The following is a 16,521-nucleotide window of genomic DNA, read 5'->3' as shown; positions in this document are numbered from 1 at the left end:
CACACAAAATTAAAAGGAAGTGATTATATGAGTAGACAGAGTGCCATTCTATTTTCCATTTCTTGTAATGTTTTGTTTAAACATTTAGAAAAGTATATACATTTTTAAGAAACAGTCTCTGGCATCTAGAAAGGAATTACAGGGGCAGTGGCCTTTTCTGAAATGACAAACCAACACCCTTGAGCTCAGAGTCACGCTAAAGCTGGTGAGATTTCACATTCCTCACCACACAATGGCTCTTTCATCAATACTGGAAACTGCCTTTGTGAGAATATTGCTAAGAATGGATGGAATTCTCAATGTTGCAAGCACCCATTGAATTATTTAAAAGAACAATGAATGAATGACTAATTAGAAATGTTTCTTGAGCTCAGACATATTTATATTACAAAAGGAAAGACCTGAATCTAGCATTCTCTCCAGAGCAGTTCAGGATGAACAGATTAAGTCTGTTAACTGAAGGCATGGGTTCCCAAATGCTTTGCCATCAAAACTGTTAGAGTTGCCTTCTCCTTGGCCAACTACTGATTTTAAACCCTACTTGACTCATGACTATTGTTTAATTGCTTGCTTGTTTGTTGTTTATACATACTTTGCTCCACAAAAGAAAAACTTAACCAACAATGAAACGAAATCTGATCCTCATGCCTCCCTCACCCCTAAAGAGGTGCACTTCTGAATGGGCAACTAAAAACTGCATAAAGACAATATATTAAGTTTTTTAAAAAGCATGTCTCAAAAGATCTCATACAATATGATATCCTTTTTATAAGATTAAAACCAATTAAAAATACATATACTTGGGAAGAATACAAGGAAATAAACCCTGACCTCAGAATGATGGTTAGCTTAAATGAAGGAAGGCCAAAGGATAGATTAATGAAAAGGACAACATGGTTAGTTTACTACCAAGGTCTTAGCTTTTGTTTTGGGTGGTGGATTCCCAGATGGTTATGATATTATTTTAAGACAGATAAACAGATAGATAAAAATAAACCCAGCATGGAGCAATGATGAGAGTGTGTTATGAATCAAGGATTATTGAATCTGAAATGAGATGACATGAAATGACCTGGCACAATATGAGAGGAAATGAAAATAAAAATTGTTTCATTAACAATTGTTTTACTGACACCCAAATTATGATCTCTGGATCATCTTTAGAAAGCACTCAACCAGGTCTTATAATTTCCTGCTTCTATTTCCCTGACATTTTCAATTGTGCTGCACAAAGCAATGTGTTCTCCAATGGATGTGAGACCTTCTACCACCACCAATGGACTTTCTGCTCATAGAGCACTACCTAAACAGGAAGGTAAAAAGGTAGCACAGAGAAAAATGCTGCTGATTCATCTACTGATTCTCCGGAATGGAGCTGACAATGCCCAGAAGCCTCCACATAGGCAACTGGTGATTCTTATTAATTCACTCAATACTTACTAAATGCCAACTACACGTCAAATGTCATGATAAGCGTTGGATCCTTCACACTTACGATTAGGACAGTCCTAACAAATACCTGATCCAGTCCATCATCTTCCAGAATCAACATATTCCTCAGGTCAAAGAATCAAGATAACTTTTCCCACCCTTTATTTGGCTACTTCCCTATACAAACAAATGCTGAAGCAGCTCACTTATAAAGTGAGGTTACACTGGCTCCCCAAAATTAAAAGATGTCAAATCTCTATTATAAGAATTGGGAGAAAAAAATTGCTTCTTCAACAGATGAGATTTCATGTAAGTATATCACTGTTTGTTTTACCTGCTATCTCCAAAAGTGGGTTTATGTGATCTCCTTCTGCCAGCTTCACAAATCCAACCTGATTTCCAAAAGTGTCAACCCCTTCAAAGGGCAAAGTCAAAGTTTTTCCTTGGAGGATTTCTTCCACAAATGGTTTTAATTCCAAAAGAGCATCAATACCACTGGTAAGAAATAATATATTTTTCAGTAACATATTAAGCAATAAAATATACAAAACCAAATGAGAAACAGTTTTAGAAAGATAAATTTTTATACTTGTACTAATTACTTTAATGCTCAAAATACCTTTAAAATCTAATCAATATGATCAAAATAAAACTAATATTAATTTTTAACAAAATCTGTAGAAGTGAATTAATCTTTACCTAATTATAATTTATTTTATATTAAAGACACAAAAGAAGATATAGTTCACCAAAAGGTTTTTAACCAAGGAAATACTGCATGGACAACTAAAAAAGAATATTACTGACAGTATATTGCAGAAAAACCTAATACCTCCAAAACATTATATTAGATTATGTGAAAGTTCTAGATTCTTGTTAAAAGTACTAATACTTATATAGTATTTACTATTTGTGAGGCACTCTACTAAAATTTAAAATACGTTATCTCTTTAAAATATAATAGTCTCCACAATAAGATAATTTATTATACTTGGGTTCAACCAAAGTGCAATTTATATTTACCAACTACAGCTACATAAGTTTGCTGTTATCTGTTTAGCCTCTATGGGCTAAGTAGCCTCTAAGGGCTATTCTGTGTTTCAAATGCATTATTTTTCTTTCTAAAAATAAATGTTTACTATATTAGTGAATTAGACATTATAAAGTTTGGAATAGTTTGAAAATTAAGATCAATTATTTCCATAGTAAGAGGAGTTTGGTATAGGTACTTTATTATGAGAAAAAAAATAAAATCTCACTAGAGGGCAGCAATTACTCAAAAAAGAAATAAGGACATCATTACATTATGGAGAGGGGTTTAAAACACCCTTCTGGTGAACCACCATTAATTTAAATTATCTTGATCAGCAATTTGTTCGCCAGTAGTAATTATGTCAAATGTGTGAAAAGAAATTTAGGAATTTTTCTAGATCTTTCATATTTCTAAATTAGTATTCGTATAAAAGTTTTAACTGATTTTCATCCATAGCTCCCATGCTGAGTCTTGTTTCTCTGTCAAAACAGTACATAATACTTCAAAATAGCTTTAGAAATGTCAGCATTTCTCGTTGTACCTCCAAATCCACATCCAAAATCCAATCTTGCCTACCTGTATTTATGTTCATCCAAAAAGACACACTTCTGCTATAATACTGTCCTTCACCACACACTAACTTAAAGCATGTGAAAACAGATCAGCCACTTCCGGCTCATCTACCGTAAATGAGGAGAATTCAATACACTCATTTTAAATGTAACTCTATATGAAAGGAGGCCACCCTGAAGGTCAGGATTTTTCAGAGACAGTGAATTCTATACCCCATTTTTCTTTGAAGAAATACAGACGATCTAAATTCAGTCCAGTTTTTCAGTTCTTCAGTATCATAAATCCATAAATTTGTCCTAATGAGATGTCACTGGTCACAGAGTGAAAGGAGTCATAGTGCCTATTGATAAATACCACTAACTTTCAAATTCTTTTAAATTGAGTATCTTTTCAAGAACGGTTTATGGAAAGACTTCTTTATGGTAAAATGAATAGAGTACAGGCACGTAGGAAACAATTCTGAAACTAGAGTTCAGACCCAAAGGTTGTACTTAAAACTAAAATAGGGCAGCGTCTTTGCAAATCACCATCTGGGCTAACATATTTCTATTCTTTCTTCTGCACTGTGAGGACACAAAGGGTGATAACTACCTGAAGAAATTCATTATTAAAAAAAGTTTCTGCACACTTCATATCCAATCCATTGATCAATACTTTATTAAACACCTAAAATATGATACTAGACTTCGAAAAGTAAGAATATAGAACAAGAAACCAACAATATGTGTCTCTAGCATATTATACTGTATAGGATGAAAGGTAAAATTTAAAAATTAGGGACTTAGAAAATCCTTCATATAAACAATGTCTTACCAGGAAATCCAATCAGTTTCACTCTCACTATACAGCTACCCAAAATGAAGCCACACCTTGAATCTCATCATCACCTAAAAGTCGATACTTCTGCCACAAACACTTCCCTGCTTCCCCAAACCAGAAGCAAATCTTCTCTCCTTTGCAATTCCATTAATACCTTACACCAACTGAAACATACCACTTTTTACATTTATCTATTACAGCTACTTGGGTCCGTATGACCTAGTCAACTACCTGGTATAATCCATGAGTACAAGATCCATTCATGGTTCATCTTTATTTTTGCCAAAGCACTTAGCTCAGTACCTAACACATGGTTGGAAATTAATGTTGGTCGAACTGTAAAATACTATCTTGTCTATACAGCAAACTTCAACTATTACTTAGATCTTTCATTACAACTTAGTCAAGAATCATTGCTAAATTGCAAATATCTGGTCATCATTCTCCAGTAGAGCTGTGACTCCCAGTATCATAAAGTAGCATAGGAATGTCACTTTAATCCTTCAAACACAAAGTAGACTTGCTAAATATTTAATTTTTTACACAAAACTGAAATTTGCAAACAGACATTGTAAAACATGGGGCTGAATGACTCAGACTGTCACTGTGCTCTCTCTGTACTGTAACTCTTTAACAAGTGATGCCACAATTAAAGGCAACACAATGCTTCCTAGTTCAGGACTGTCCCATGTACTGCAGGTGATTTAGTAACACTGAGACCTGCCCATAAATGCCCACGGCACTCCTCAGTAATCGTGACAACCAAAAATAACCCCCAAGATATTTCTAAAAGTCTCCTAGAGGAACCTTCAAGATGGCAGAGGAGTAAGACGTGGAGATCACCTTCCTCCCCACAAATACATCAAAAATACATCTACACGTGGAACAACTCCTACAGAACACCTACTGAATGCTGGCAGAAGACCTCAGACTTCCCAGAAGGCAAGAAACTCCCCATGTACCTGGGTAGGGCAAAAGAAAAAAGAAAAAACAGAGACAAAAGAATAGGGACGGCACCTGCACCTCTGGGAGGGAGCCGTGAAGGAGGAAAAGTTTCCACACTAGGAAGCCCCTTCGCGGGCGGAGACTGCGGGTGGCAGAGGGGGGAAGCTTCAGAGCCACAGAGGAGAGCGCAGCCACAGGGGTGCGGAGGGCAAAGCGGAGAGATTCCCGCACAGAGGACTGGTGCCGACCAGCATTCACCAGCCAAAGAGTCTTGTCTGATCACCCGCCGGGGCGGGCAGGGGCTGGGAGCTGAGGCTCGGGCTTCAGAGGTCGGATCCCAGGGAGAGGACTGGGGTTGGCGGCGTGAACACAGCCTGAAGGGGGCTAGTGCGCCACAGCTAGCCGGGAGGGAGTCTGGGAAAGTCTGGAGCTGCCAAAGAGGCAAGAGAACATTGTTTCGGGCTGCATGAGGAGAGGGAATTCCTTCCCCATCTGCCCACAGAAGGCAGAGAACCACCTAAACGAGGTCCAGAGACAAGCACAAGCCGGACACCAGAGACGGGCATGAAACGTTAATGCTGCTGCTGCCGCCGCCAAGAAGCCTGTGTGCGAGCACAGGCCACTCTCCACACTCCCCACTGGGAGCCTGTGCAGCCCGCCACTGCCAGGGTCCCGTAGACCAGGGACAACTTTCCCGGGAGAACAAATGGTGCGCCTCAGGCTGTTGCAACGTCACGATGGCCTCCACTGCCACAGGCTCGCCCTGCATTCCAATTATAAATACTGTACCCCTCCCTCCCCTGGCCTGAATGAGCTAGAGCCCCAATCAGCCACTGCTTTAACCCCATGCTGTATGCATGGGAACAGATACCTGAGGGCTACCTACATGCAGAGGCGGGTCCAAATCCACAGCTGAACCCCAGAAGCTGTGCAAACAAAGAAGAGAAAGGGAAAGCTCTCCCAGCAGCCTCAGGAGCAGCGGATTAAAGCTCCACAAACAATTTGATGTATTCTGTACCTGTGGAATACCTGAATAGACAATGAATCATCCCAAAACTGAGGAGTTGGATGTTGGGAGCAACTGTAGACATGGCGTGTGCTGTCTGCGACAGTTTTATTTCTAATTTTTATGTTTATCTTAGTTTAGTGTTTAGCGCTTGTTATCATTGGTGGATTTCTTTACTGGATTGGTTGCTCTCTTTTTCTTTTTACTATTATTATTATTACTTTTTTTAATAATCTTTCTTTCTTTCCTCCCTTCCTTCCTTCCTCCCTCCCTCCCTCCCTCCCTCCCTCTATCTCTCTCTCTCTCTTTCTTTCTCACTTTTCTTCTGAGCCATGTGGCTGACAGGGTCTTGGTACTCCAGGCTGGTGTCAGGTCCGAGCCTCCGAGGTGGAAGAGCCGAGTTCAGGACATTGGTCCACCAGAGACCTCCCGGCTCCACGTAATATCACTCAGCGAGAGCTCTCCCAGAGATCTCCATCTCAACACTAAGACCCAGCTCCACCCAACAGCCAGCAAACTCCAGTGCCAGACACCCCAGGCCAAACAACCAGCCAGACAGGAACCTAACCCCACCCATTAGCAGAGAGGCTGCCTACAATCATACTAACTTTACAGATACCCCCAAACACACCACCAGATGTGGCCATGCCCACCAGAAAGACAATATCCAGCCCCACCCACTATAACACAGGCACCAGTCCCATCCAACAGGAAGCCTACACAAGCCACTAAACAAGCCTCACCCCCTGGGGGCAGACACCAAAAACAACAGGAACTACAAACCTGCAGCCTGCGAAAAGGACACCCCAAACACAGTAAGTTAAGCAAAATGGGAAGACAGAGAAATATGCAGCAGGTGAAGGAGCAAGATAAAAACCCACCAGACCAAACAAATGAAGAGGAAATAGGCAGCGTACCTGAAAAAGAATTCAGAATAATGATAGTAAAGATGATCCAAAATCTTGGAAATAGAATGGAGAAAATACAGGAAACGTTTAACAAGGATCTAGAAAACTAAAGAGCAAACAAACAATGATGAACAACACAATAAATAAAATTAAAAGTTCTCTAAAAGGAATCAGTAGCAGAATAACTGAGGCAGAAGAATGGATAAGTGACCTGGAAGATAAAATAGTGGAAATAACTACTGCAGAGCAGAATAAAGAAAACTGAATGAAAAGAATTGAGGACAATCTCAGACACCTCAGGGACAATATTAAATGCACCAACATTTGAATTATAGGGGTTTCAGAAGAAGAAGAGAAAAAGAAAGGGTCTGAGAAAATATATGAAGAGATTACAGTTGCAAACTTCCCTAACATGGGAAAGGAAATAGTCGATCAAGTCCAGGAAGCACAGAGTCCCATAAAGGATAAATCCAAGAAGAAACATGCCAAGACACATAATAATCAAACTATCAAAAATTAAATACAAAGAAAAAATATTAAGGGCTTCCCTGGTGGTGCAGTGGTTGAGAGTCTGCCTGCTGATGCAGGGGACACGGGTTCGTGCCCTGGTCTGGGAAGATCCCACATGCCGCGGAGCGGCTGGGCCCATGAGCCATGGCCGCTGAACCTGCGCATCTGGAGCCTATGCTCCACAACAAGAGAGGCCACAACAATGAGAGGCCCGCGTACCGCAAAAAAAAAAAAAAAAAAAAATTAAAAGCAGCAAGGGAAAAGCAACAAATAACATACAAGGGAATCCCCATAAGTTTAACAGCTGATCTTTCAGCAGAAACACTGCAAGCCAGAAGGGACTGGCAGGACATATTTAAAGTGATGAAAGGGAAAAACCTACAACCAAGATTACTCTACTCAGCAAGGATCTCATTGAGATTCAATGGAGAAATCAAAAGCTTTACAGACAAGCAAAAGCTAAGAGAATTCAGCACCACCAAACCAGCTTTACAACAAATGGTAAAGGAACTTCTCTAGGCACGAAACACAAGAGAAGGAAAGACCTACAAAAACAAACCCAAAACAATTAGAAAATGGTAATAGGAACATACATACCGATAACTACCTTAAATGTAAATGGATTAAATGTTCCAACCAAAAGACACAGATTGGCTGAATGGATACAAAAACAAGACCTGTATATATGCTGTCCCCAAGAGACCCACTTCAGACCTAGGGACACATACAGAGTGAAAATGAGGGGATGGAAAAAGATATTCCATGCCAATGGAAATCAAAAGAAAGCTGGAGTGACAAAACAGACTTTAAAATAAACACTATTACAAGAGACAGAGAAAGACACTACATAATGATCAAGGAATCAATCCAAGAAAAAGATACAACAACTGTAAATATTTATGCACCCAACATAGGAGCACCTAAATACATAAGGCAAATGCTAATAGCCATAAAAGGGGAAATTGACAGTAACACAATAAAAGTAGGGGACTTTAACACCCCACCTTCACCAACAGACAGATCATCCAAAATGAAAAATAAATTAGGAAACAAAAGCTTTAAATGGCACATTAAACAAGATGGACTTAAATGATATTTATAGGACATTCCATCCCAAAACAACAGAATACACTTTATTCTTAAGTGCTCATGGAAACTTCTCCAGCATAGATCGTATATTGGGTCACAAATCAAGCCTTGGTAAATTTAAGAAAACTGAAATCGTATCAAGTATCTTTTCCGACCACGAGGCTATGAGACTAGATATCAATTACAGGAAAAAGTCTGTAAAAAATACAAACACATGGAGGCTAAACAATACACTACTAAATAACCAAGAGATCACAGAAGAAATCAAAAAATTCCTATAAACAAATGACAGTGAAAACACAATGATCCAAAACCTATGGGATGCAGCAAAAGCAGTTCTAAGAGGGAAGTTTATAGCAATACAATCCTACCTCAAGAACAAGAAAAATCTCAAATAAACAACCTAACCTTACACCTAAAACAATTACAGAAAGAAGAACAACAACAACAAAAGAAACCCAAAGTTAGCAGAAGGAAAGAAATCACAAGGATCAGATCAGATATAAATGAAAAAGAAATGAAGGAAACAATAGCAAAGATAAATAAAACTAAATGCTGGTTCTTTGAGAGGATAAACAAAATTGATAAACCATCAGCCAGACTCATCAAGGAAAAAGGGAGAAGACTCAAATCACAGAATAGGAAATGAAAAAGGAGAAGTAACAACTGACACTGCAAAACTACAAAGGATCATGAGAGATTACTACAAGCAACTATATGCCAATAAAATGGAGCTGGAGGAATTAGGCTCCGTGACTTCAGACCATACTACAAAGCTACACTAATCAAGACAGTATGGTACTGGCACAGAAACAGAATTATAGATCAATGGAACAGGACAGAAAGCCCAGAGATAAACCCATGCACATATGGTCACCTTATCTTTGATAAAGGAGGCAAGAATATACAATGGAGAAAAGACAGCCTCTTCAATAAGTGGTGCTGGGAAAACTGGACAGCTACAGGTCAAAAAATGAAATTAGAACACTTCCTAACACAACACACAAAAATAAACTCAAAATGGATTAAAGACATAAATGTAAGGCCAGACACTACCAAACTCTTAAAGGAAAACATAGGCAGAACATTCTATGACATACATCACAGCAAGATCCCTTCTGACCCACCTCCTAGAGAAATGGAAATAAAAACAAAAATAAACAAATGGGACCTAATGAAACAAAAGCTTTTGTGCAGCAAAGGAAAACATAAACAAGATGAAAAGACAACCCTCAGAATGGGAGAAAATATTTGCAAACAAAGCAACTGACAAAGGATTAATCTCCAAAATAAGCAAGCAGTTCATGCAGCTCAATATCAAAAAATCAAACAACCCAATCCAAAAATGGGCAGAAGACCTAAACAAACATTTCTCCAAAGAAGATATACAGATTGCCAACAAACACACGAAAGGATGTTCAACATCATTAATCATTAGAGAAATACAAATCAAAACCACAATGAGGTATCACCTCACACCGGTCAGAATGGCCATCATCAAAAAATCTACTAACAATAAATGCTGGAGTGGGTGTGGAGAAAAGGGAACCCTCTTGCACTGTTGGTGGGAATGTAAATTGATACAGCCACTATAGAGAACAGTATGGAGGTTCCTTAAAAAACTAAAAATAGAACTACCATATAACCCAGCAATCCCACTACTGGGCATATACCCTGAGAAAACCATAATTCAAAAAGAAGCATGTACCACAATGTTCACTGCAGCTCTATTTACAATAGCCAGGATGTGGAAGCAATCTACGTGCCCATCAACAGATGAATGGATAAAGAACATGTGGCACACATATGCAATGGAATATTGCTCAGCCATAAAAAGAAATGAAATTGAGTTATTTGTAGTGAGGTAGATGGACCTAGAGACTGTCATACAGAGTGAAGTCAGAAAGAGCAAAACAAATACCGTATGCTAACATATATATGTGGAACCTAAAAAAAAAATGGTTCTGATGAACCTAGGGGCAGGACAGGAATAAAGACACAGACATACAGAATGAACTTGAGGACACAGGGAAGGGGAAGGGTAAGCTGGGACAAAGTGAGAGAGTAGCATGGACATATATACACTACCAAATGTAAAATAGATAGCCAGTTGGAAGCAGCTGCATCACACAGGGAGATCAGCTCAGTGCTTTGTGACCACCTAGAGGGGTGGGATAGGGAGGGTGGGAGGGAGGTGCATGAGGGAGGGGATATGGGGATATATGTATACATATAGCTGATTCACTTTGTTATATAGCAGAAACACACACAACATTGTAAAGCAATTATACTCCAAAAAAGACGTTAAAAAAAAAAAAGTCTCCTAGAGAAGGGAGTCCCACCTCCACTGAGAAATGTAAACATTATAATACATTGAGAACATACCCAACCCCTCACCCCAACCCGACTGCACACCACTTAACAGTATTTCTAGTCAGTTACGTGTCCATCAGTAGAGGCTACTGAGATACAGGAGGCCGTCTGTACTTCCAGCAGACTAATCTCTCCCGCCCTTCATGCACTTGTGCTCATCTTCTCCCTCCTGTCCCCATCCCACTCCTCTCCCTCCACCTCTGCATCTTTCACAATCACACTCTATGGAATAATAATAGAAAACTGATTAGTTCTGGCTTGTCTACTGACCCGCATTCGCTTAATTCCTAGGACTGCCAGTTTCCTCCAATGTATAAAAAAGGTGACACTTCTGTGCTGCCCGACTCAGAACACTTGTTAAGGAAATAAAATAAAATAACATTTGTTTGGGGAATCGTGGCTGAGGAACAGAGACTGAAATATATATACATGCCATAGCCAAGACCCATCTCCGATAAGAGAGATAAACCCTAAACTTACCAATCAATGGTAACAGTCTCCTCTGGTTTAAAAAGGTCTCTTTGGGGTACAATTATTCAGTTAATTCAAACGTCCTTTCAGGATTGTTTTTCCCTTCCCCTTCCCAGGGAATCCAGCATACTCTTATAAGAGGACTGAAAAAGCTCTTTGATCTGCTTGCTGTTTGGGTCCTAAGAGATTCCTATTTCAGGGCGACTGGTCTGGTCATATCCCTGGGTGCCCTACACTCGTGTCCGTGAAAGCCCACCTGTTCTTTCTGGGCATTGCACTGGCATGTGCTCCTGAAGCACAAGATCCCTGCTGGGGTCTCTGATCAAGAAACACGGATAGGGCTTCCCTGGTGGCGCAGTGGTTGAGAGTCCACCTGCCGATGCAGGGGACACGGGCTCGTGCCCCGGTCTGGGAAGATCCCACATGCTACGGAGCGGGAGCCATGGCCGCTGAGACTGCACGTCCAGAGCCTGTGCTCCGCAACGGGAGAGGCCACAGCAGTGAGAGGCCCGCGTACTGCCCAAAAAAAAAAAAAGAAAGAAAAGAAACACGGATGTTCAGCAGTGTCGCTGTCCCCCATCCTGTGCCTTCTGATCCACCAATTCTCTCTGACCTTCCAAGTCTACCCACCAGGGCACAAAGAAATTTCTGGATCCATCTATATACCTTGATAGGCAATGGGGAATTGAAGGAACCACCTCAGGTGCAGGTGTTAGAAATCTCCCTCGACTCGGCAGCACATTCTTTGAGCATTACTGAACAGGAACTCCTCTAAAGAGTTGAGCTTTTCCCAGCTACACCCTGAGAACCCCAAACCAAGGTGAGTGTCTCTATCACTCCCAGTTCTCTGCTCCAACACTGGCTGGAACAGTCAACCCCAAAAGGGGAGCCAGGATGTGTCTGGCTTCGTGCCTCTTCCTCTGATTTGCTCACTCCGCCCAGCACCAGAAGGCCTCTAGATTCCCTTCCCATCCTGGACGACAACCCTCCTCCCAGCTGGCTGTGGTTTCACTGACCACATGCAGTTCTTCTGAATTAATCACTGGTTCAGCATCTCTTACTTGCCATCCGTGAGACCAGCTCAGTATTTGCTCCTGCTCCTGCCATTTGTGTGGGTTAATTTTGTTCGTCAACTGAGGCCACGATACCTAGTGTTTGGTCAAACGCCAGTCTAGATGTTGTTGTGAAGGAGTTCTTTTAGATGTGATGAACATTTAAATCAGTAGACCCTGAGTAAAGCAGAATGTGGATGGGCTTCATCCAGTCAGTTGCAGGCCTTACGAGAAAAGACTGAGGTCCCCCAAGGAAGAAGGAATTCTTCCTCCAGGCCGCCTTTGGGCTCGAGCCTATACTGTCAACCCTCGCCTGGGTCTCCCGCTTGCCAGGCTGCCTTGCAGAGTGTGGACTTTAGCCCCCCCAGTCATGTGAGCTAATTCCTTAAAAGAAATCTCTCTCTATATAGCTACAGCTGTAGATACAGATATATCCATATATTTGGATATCCAAATGGATATCCATCCTATTGGTTCTGTTTCTCTGGGGAACCCTGACTAGTCCACCATTCTAACACACAGGGGACCACTCATTTTCTCTCAGGCTTTCATCTTGCGTCACATCTTCTCTGGCTTCTTTTCTTTTAAGAGCATCAGAGTATTTCTTTTTTCTTCTGATTGGCAAAGTGAACAGTGAAAATGAGTTAAGTAAAATCTTCTGGTCCTCTTTGTCACTGCAGCGTGCTCAAGACCTGCTCTTGGGTAGATCATGTTGAGAGAGATCAGAAGACTGATCCTTAAAGACATGCAGTTCTAACTATTGAAAAAGACATCACTACCCGAATCATAATTTGACTGTATATTTTGAGTTACTAATTTATTGTTTTCTCCCCTCTATTTTTCCTTTTCGTCGCCCCCTTCCCAATCCAAGCCTTGCTCTTCATTCCCTCAGGAGACTATGTCAGGGGAGAAAACAGAAGTAACCTGTAACCTGTAATTCTGGTTTTGGCTTTCCAAAGAGCTTATGCTTAAGCTTAATCCAGAGGGCTAAACAGGGCAAGGGGTGCTCATACCGACAGAGTATCCCAGAGAATTTGAGGAAGAGCAAGGTTTCTCCACTCCGGGCTGGAAAGCAGTAATCAATGACTAATACTCAACTTTTATGGTACAGCTCTGGGTTTGCAGGTTCAGGGTGTACAGGTACTCTAGGAATGAAGGCAGTAAAACTGAAATTGTCCATTACTCTAGTAAATGACAGCTCTAATAGCTAATAATATCAAGTGCCTGCTATGTGCCAGGCCCTATACTAAGAGTTCTTACATGTATTAGTACTATTATTTTCTCCATTTATTTAAAAAGTAAATGATTTGCCCAAAATTGGGCAGCTGTTAAGACATGGTTGGGCCACGGTTCCAGAATCTTTACCTGGAATCCTAACCTAAATGGTCAGACTCCAGAGTGCTTACATAGTTAACACAGATAAAATAACTGCATAACCAATGCATCTGATAACAATAACAGTTTAAAAGTATAGATTAAGGGGAATTCCCTGGTGGTCCAGTGGTTAGGGCTCTGCTCTTCCATGCAGGGGGCACAGGTTCGATCCCTGGTCAGGGAACTAGGATCTTGCACACCACGCAGCAGCACAGCCCCCCAAAAAAGTGTAGATCAGGAAGAATATTTATATGGCTAATTCTGTACATTGGCTTATTAACTGGAACAAATTATAAAAGAATACTTCTTAAAAAAAAAGAATACTTCTTTAGAATTTCAATGCCTCTTTTGGTTCTGCTATGATTACTCACATTACAGTAATAACTTGGAAAACAATATTCCAGAAAGATGTATTACTCACATGTTTATTTCATCTTCATTTAATAACTGCATCACTAGCAGGGTAATATGAAAGGAACCATCTCTGTTCATTGCTTTGGCCAGTCGCTGATCTTGTTGTATTATTGCATTTTGCAGGATCTTAATTTCTTTTGTAATCTAATCACACACAGACAAAACAGAGATTAGGTAAGCAAAATTTCCTTATGGTAACACTGAAATCGAGAAGAAAAATAAGCAACATATGAAATGAGAATGATGTCAAGATCCTTCAGCCAAACAATGCTTAATTGTCTAACTATTCTCAAATATCCTGGAGAAATGACTTGGAGAGTTTAATAGGACGTTTAAGTTAAAAAAAAAAATCACACAATGCTTGTCCATTTTAAAAGCATCAAGCCCAACACCCTTCTTTTACAGACTGCGCCACTGGTTGCGTGGAAAAATTCTTAATGGCCATGTATCTTTTCAGAAATGTATCCTTGGAATATACAGTATGACTCACTATAATTATGATCTTTCCTAAAAATAAAAGTTTTATTCTTGCCACAGAAAGGTCAAACTGGCAGACAACATTCCAGTTCTGTTGGCAGTAATATTTATTTGTCCCCAAGTGAATGTGTCTGAGAACCCATTCTTCATGGCCTTTAAGATTTTTTAGGACAGCAATAATTTCAACAGGAATGACAACTGTCATTTCCCCAGACATGTGAGGAGGGGCATCACCATGGAGAGAGAGCTGCAAACAAGTGTAAATGCGTATGTTAGAAAAACTGTACAGTCCGCACCTAAGCAAAATCCCTGGTCCCTCATCAGCCTTCCCCTCTCAACCTAATGAGAACAAAGAAGAGGAATGGTGGCTTTTCCCTCCTCCATTTCCAGTTGGAGACAACTCTAGTCAACTTTTAAATGTGAGCGCACTGGAAAATAGTTTGAATATGGACTAGCAAACCAAGCAATCCCCAGAGAAAAGGGCCCACGTAGAAGCCCAGAGGCAGCAGAATTAGAGAGAAAAGGAAGAGAGAGGGGGCTGGCAACAGAAGCAGAGCCCTAAGGAGACAGCAGAGATAAGAAACAACTGAGTCATGAGCACAGCAGGCTGTTCTGATACTAAAGAAGCTGTTTCATCCTGAACAATGTTCCCATTATCTGCAGAATGCAATTGGGCAATCATGAGATACTATCCTGGGATCTGACTTCTCACGTATCTTTACAATAAATCCACATCACCCAAAATAACCTCAGCGTTTCTCTATTCCTTGCAACCTGGAGGACAGTAAAATGAGAAACAGTGTTTTCCTGGTAGGAAGTTATGCAGTAACACCTAACACAAGACTTCCCAAGGGAAGATGTCACTTCCACGACACCCAACAAAAGAATACTGACAGCCTGATAATTAAAATTCTCCTAAAGCAATAGTACACAAAGATCTTACGGAGTCAGCGTTTCCTCTACCTCTATATTGATAAAACTAAATTGTAAACTCCCCGAGGGCAACATCTATTTCTTCCACCCCTCCATCTCGCCACAGTGCCTGATAATAAAAATAAACACAACACTGAGACCACAACAGTAACTACCCTTTCTTGTGTGGTCACTAGGCTCTAGGCACTAGAGTGAGCATTTTACATATATTAGTTCACGGAAGCCTCCCGCCGATCCTGTGAGGTAAGATGTTGGTACTGTCTCCATTAAAATAAATTGAAACACAGAAGATTAAAAAAATCTTTTCAAGATCATATACCCAAAATAGCAAAGGAATTTGAGAAAAGGATAAATTACAATACATGAGAAAAGATGAGGGAAGTACCTGGAGGAAAAGATCCAGGAGTGAGGAGAAGCGGCCAGAGAGCCGTGCAGGAAGAGGTACAGGTAATGTGTTTTCAAGAGGAGACAAGGAGAGGGGCAGACATGTGGGTAGTGACTCAAGACATGAAACATCAAGGCAAAAAAGGGCATTTAAAGGAGATTCTGAGGAAGTTTACTGGATCCTGTGTAATAGAGCACACAGGCCCTCTCATAAAAGCCTTTAGTATAAGTCTACACCACTCTGCGAGGATTTTACACATGAATTTTTGAGAGATTTTTCCAGGTGCAATGAAGTGCTGAGATCAGCTTTCAGGAATGATGAAGCAGCTCAAGACGGTCCAGGTTCACGTCGGAAGGGCCTAGCCAGTGCCGAGTAAATCACGCGAGATCAAGAATATCAGACCTCAAAACAGTATAACTACATCTTCAAATCTTAGCTGGTACAAATAGTAATTCTGGCTTAACTGATCGTGAAAAAGTGGTTTAGGATGATAACTTTTTAATACAGAGTGATGCAAATTAAAGGTACTGGACTTGTATCAGAAATCCTGGATTTTTACCCCAGGTCTGCCGCAGGTGGAACCCCATAGAGGTCACCTAGTCTCAGTGAGTCTTGGTTTCTTCAATTGTAAAGCACTGCCAAACTTACAGGGATGTGTTAAAGGTCACGCAGACAAGCTACAGGAAAGCACTTTGCAAGCTCTGCACCATTTGCCTAATATAAGGTCT

At 40.6% G+C, this 16,521-nt stretch overlaps 1 protein-coding gene across 4 annotated transcripts in view; it reads right to left on the bottom strand.

The window, feature by feature from the left end:
- The window catches only part of AKAP7 (A-kinase anchoring protein 7), a 140,629-nt gene that overhangs the window by 102,874 nt on the left and 21,234 nt on the right, over positions 1-16,521 (bottom strand). For all 4 annotated transcript variants that reach the window (XR_009558816.1, XM_060283733.1, XM_030853446.2 and 1 more), the window contains exons 4-5: positions 14,006-14,142; positions 1,766-1,926 (exon numbers count right to left, since the gene is read on the bottom strand). Coding sequence is in view for 3 of the 4 variants with exons in the window: in XM_060283733.1 (XP_060139716.1) it covers positions 1,766-1,926; positions 14,006-14,142 (298 nt within the window). In the remaining variant the exon portion in view is untranslated. The remainder of the gene's footprint in view (positions 1-1,765; positions 1,927-14,005; positions 14,143-16,521) is intronic.

The sequence above is a fragment of the Globicephala melas genome, chromosome 14, assembly GCF_963455315.2.
Source record: "Globicephala melas chromosome 14, mGloMel1.2, whole genome shotgun sequence".
NCBI lineage: Eukaryota > Metazoa > Chordata > Mammalia > Artiodactyla > Delphinidae > Globicephala > Globicephala melas.
This window is presented reverse-complemented; position numbering and strand designations above follow the sequence as displayed.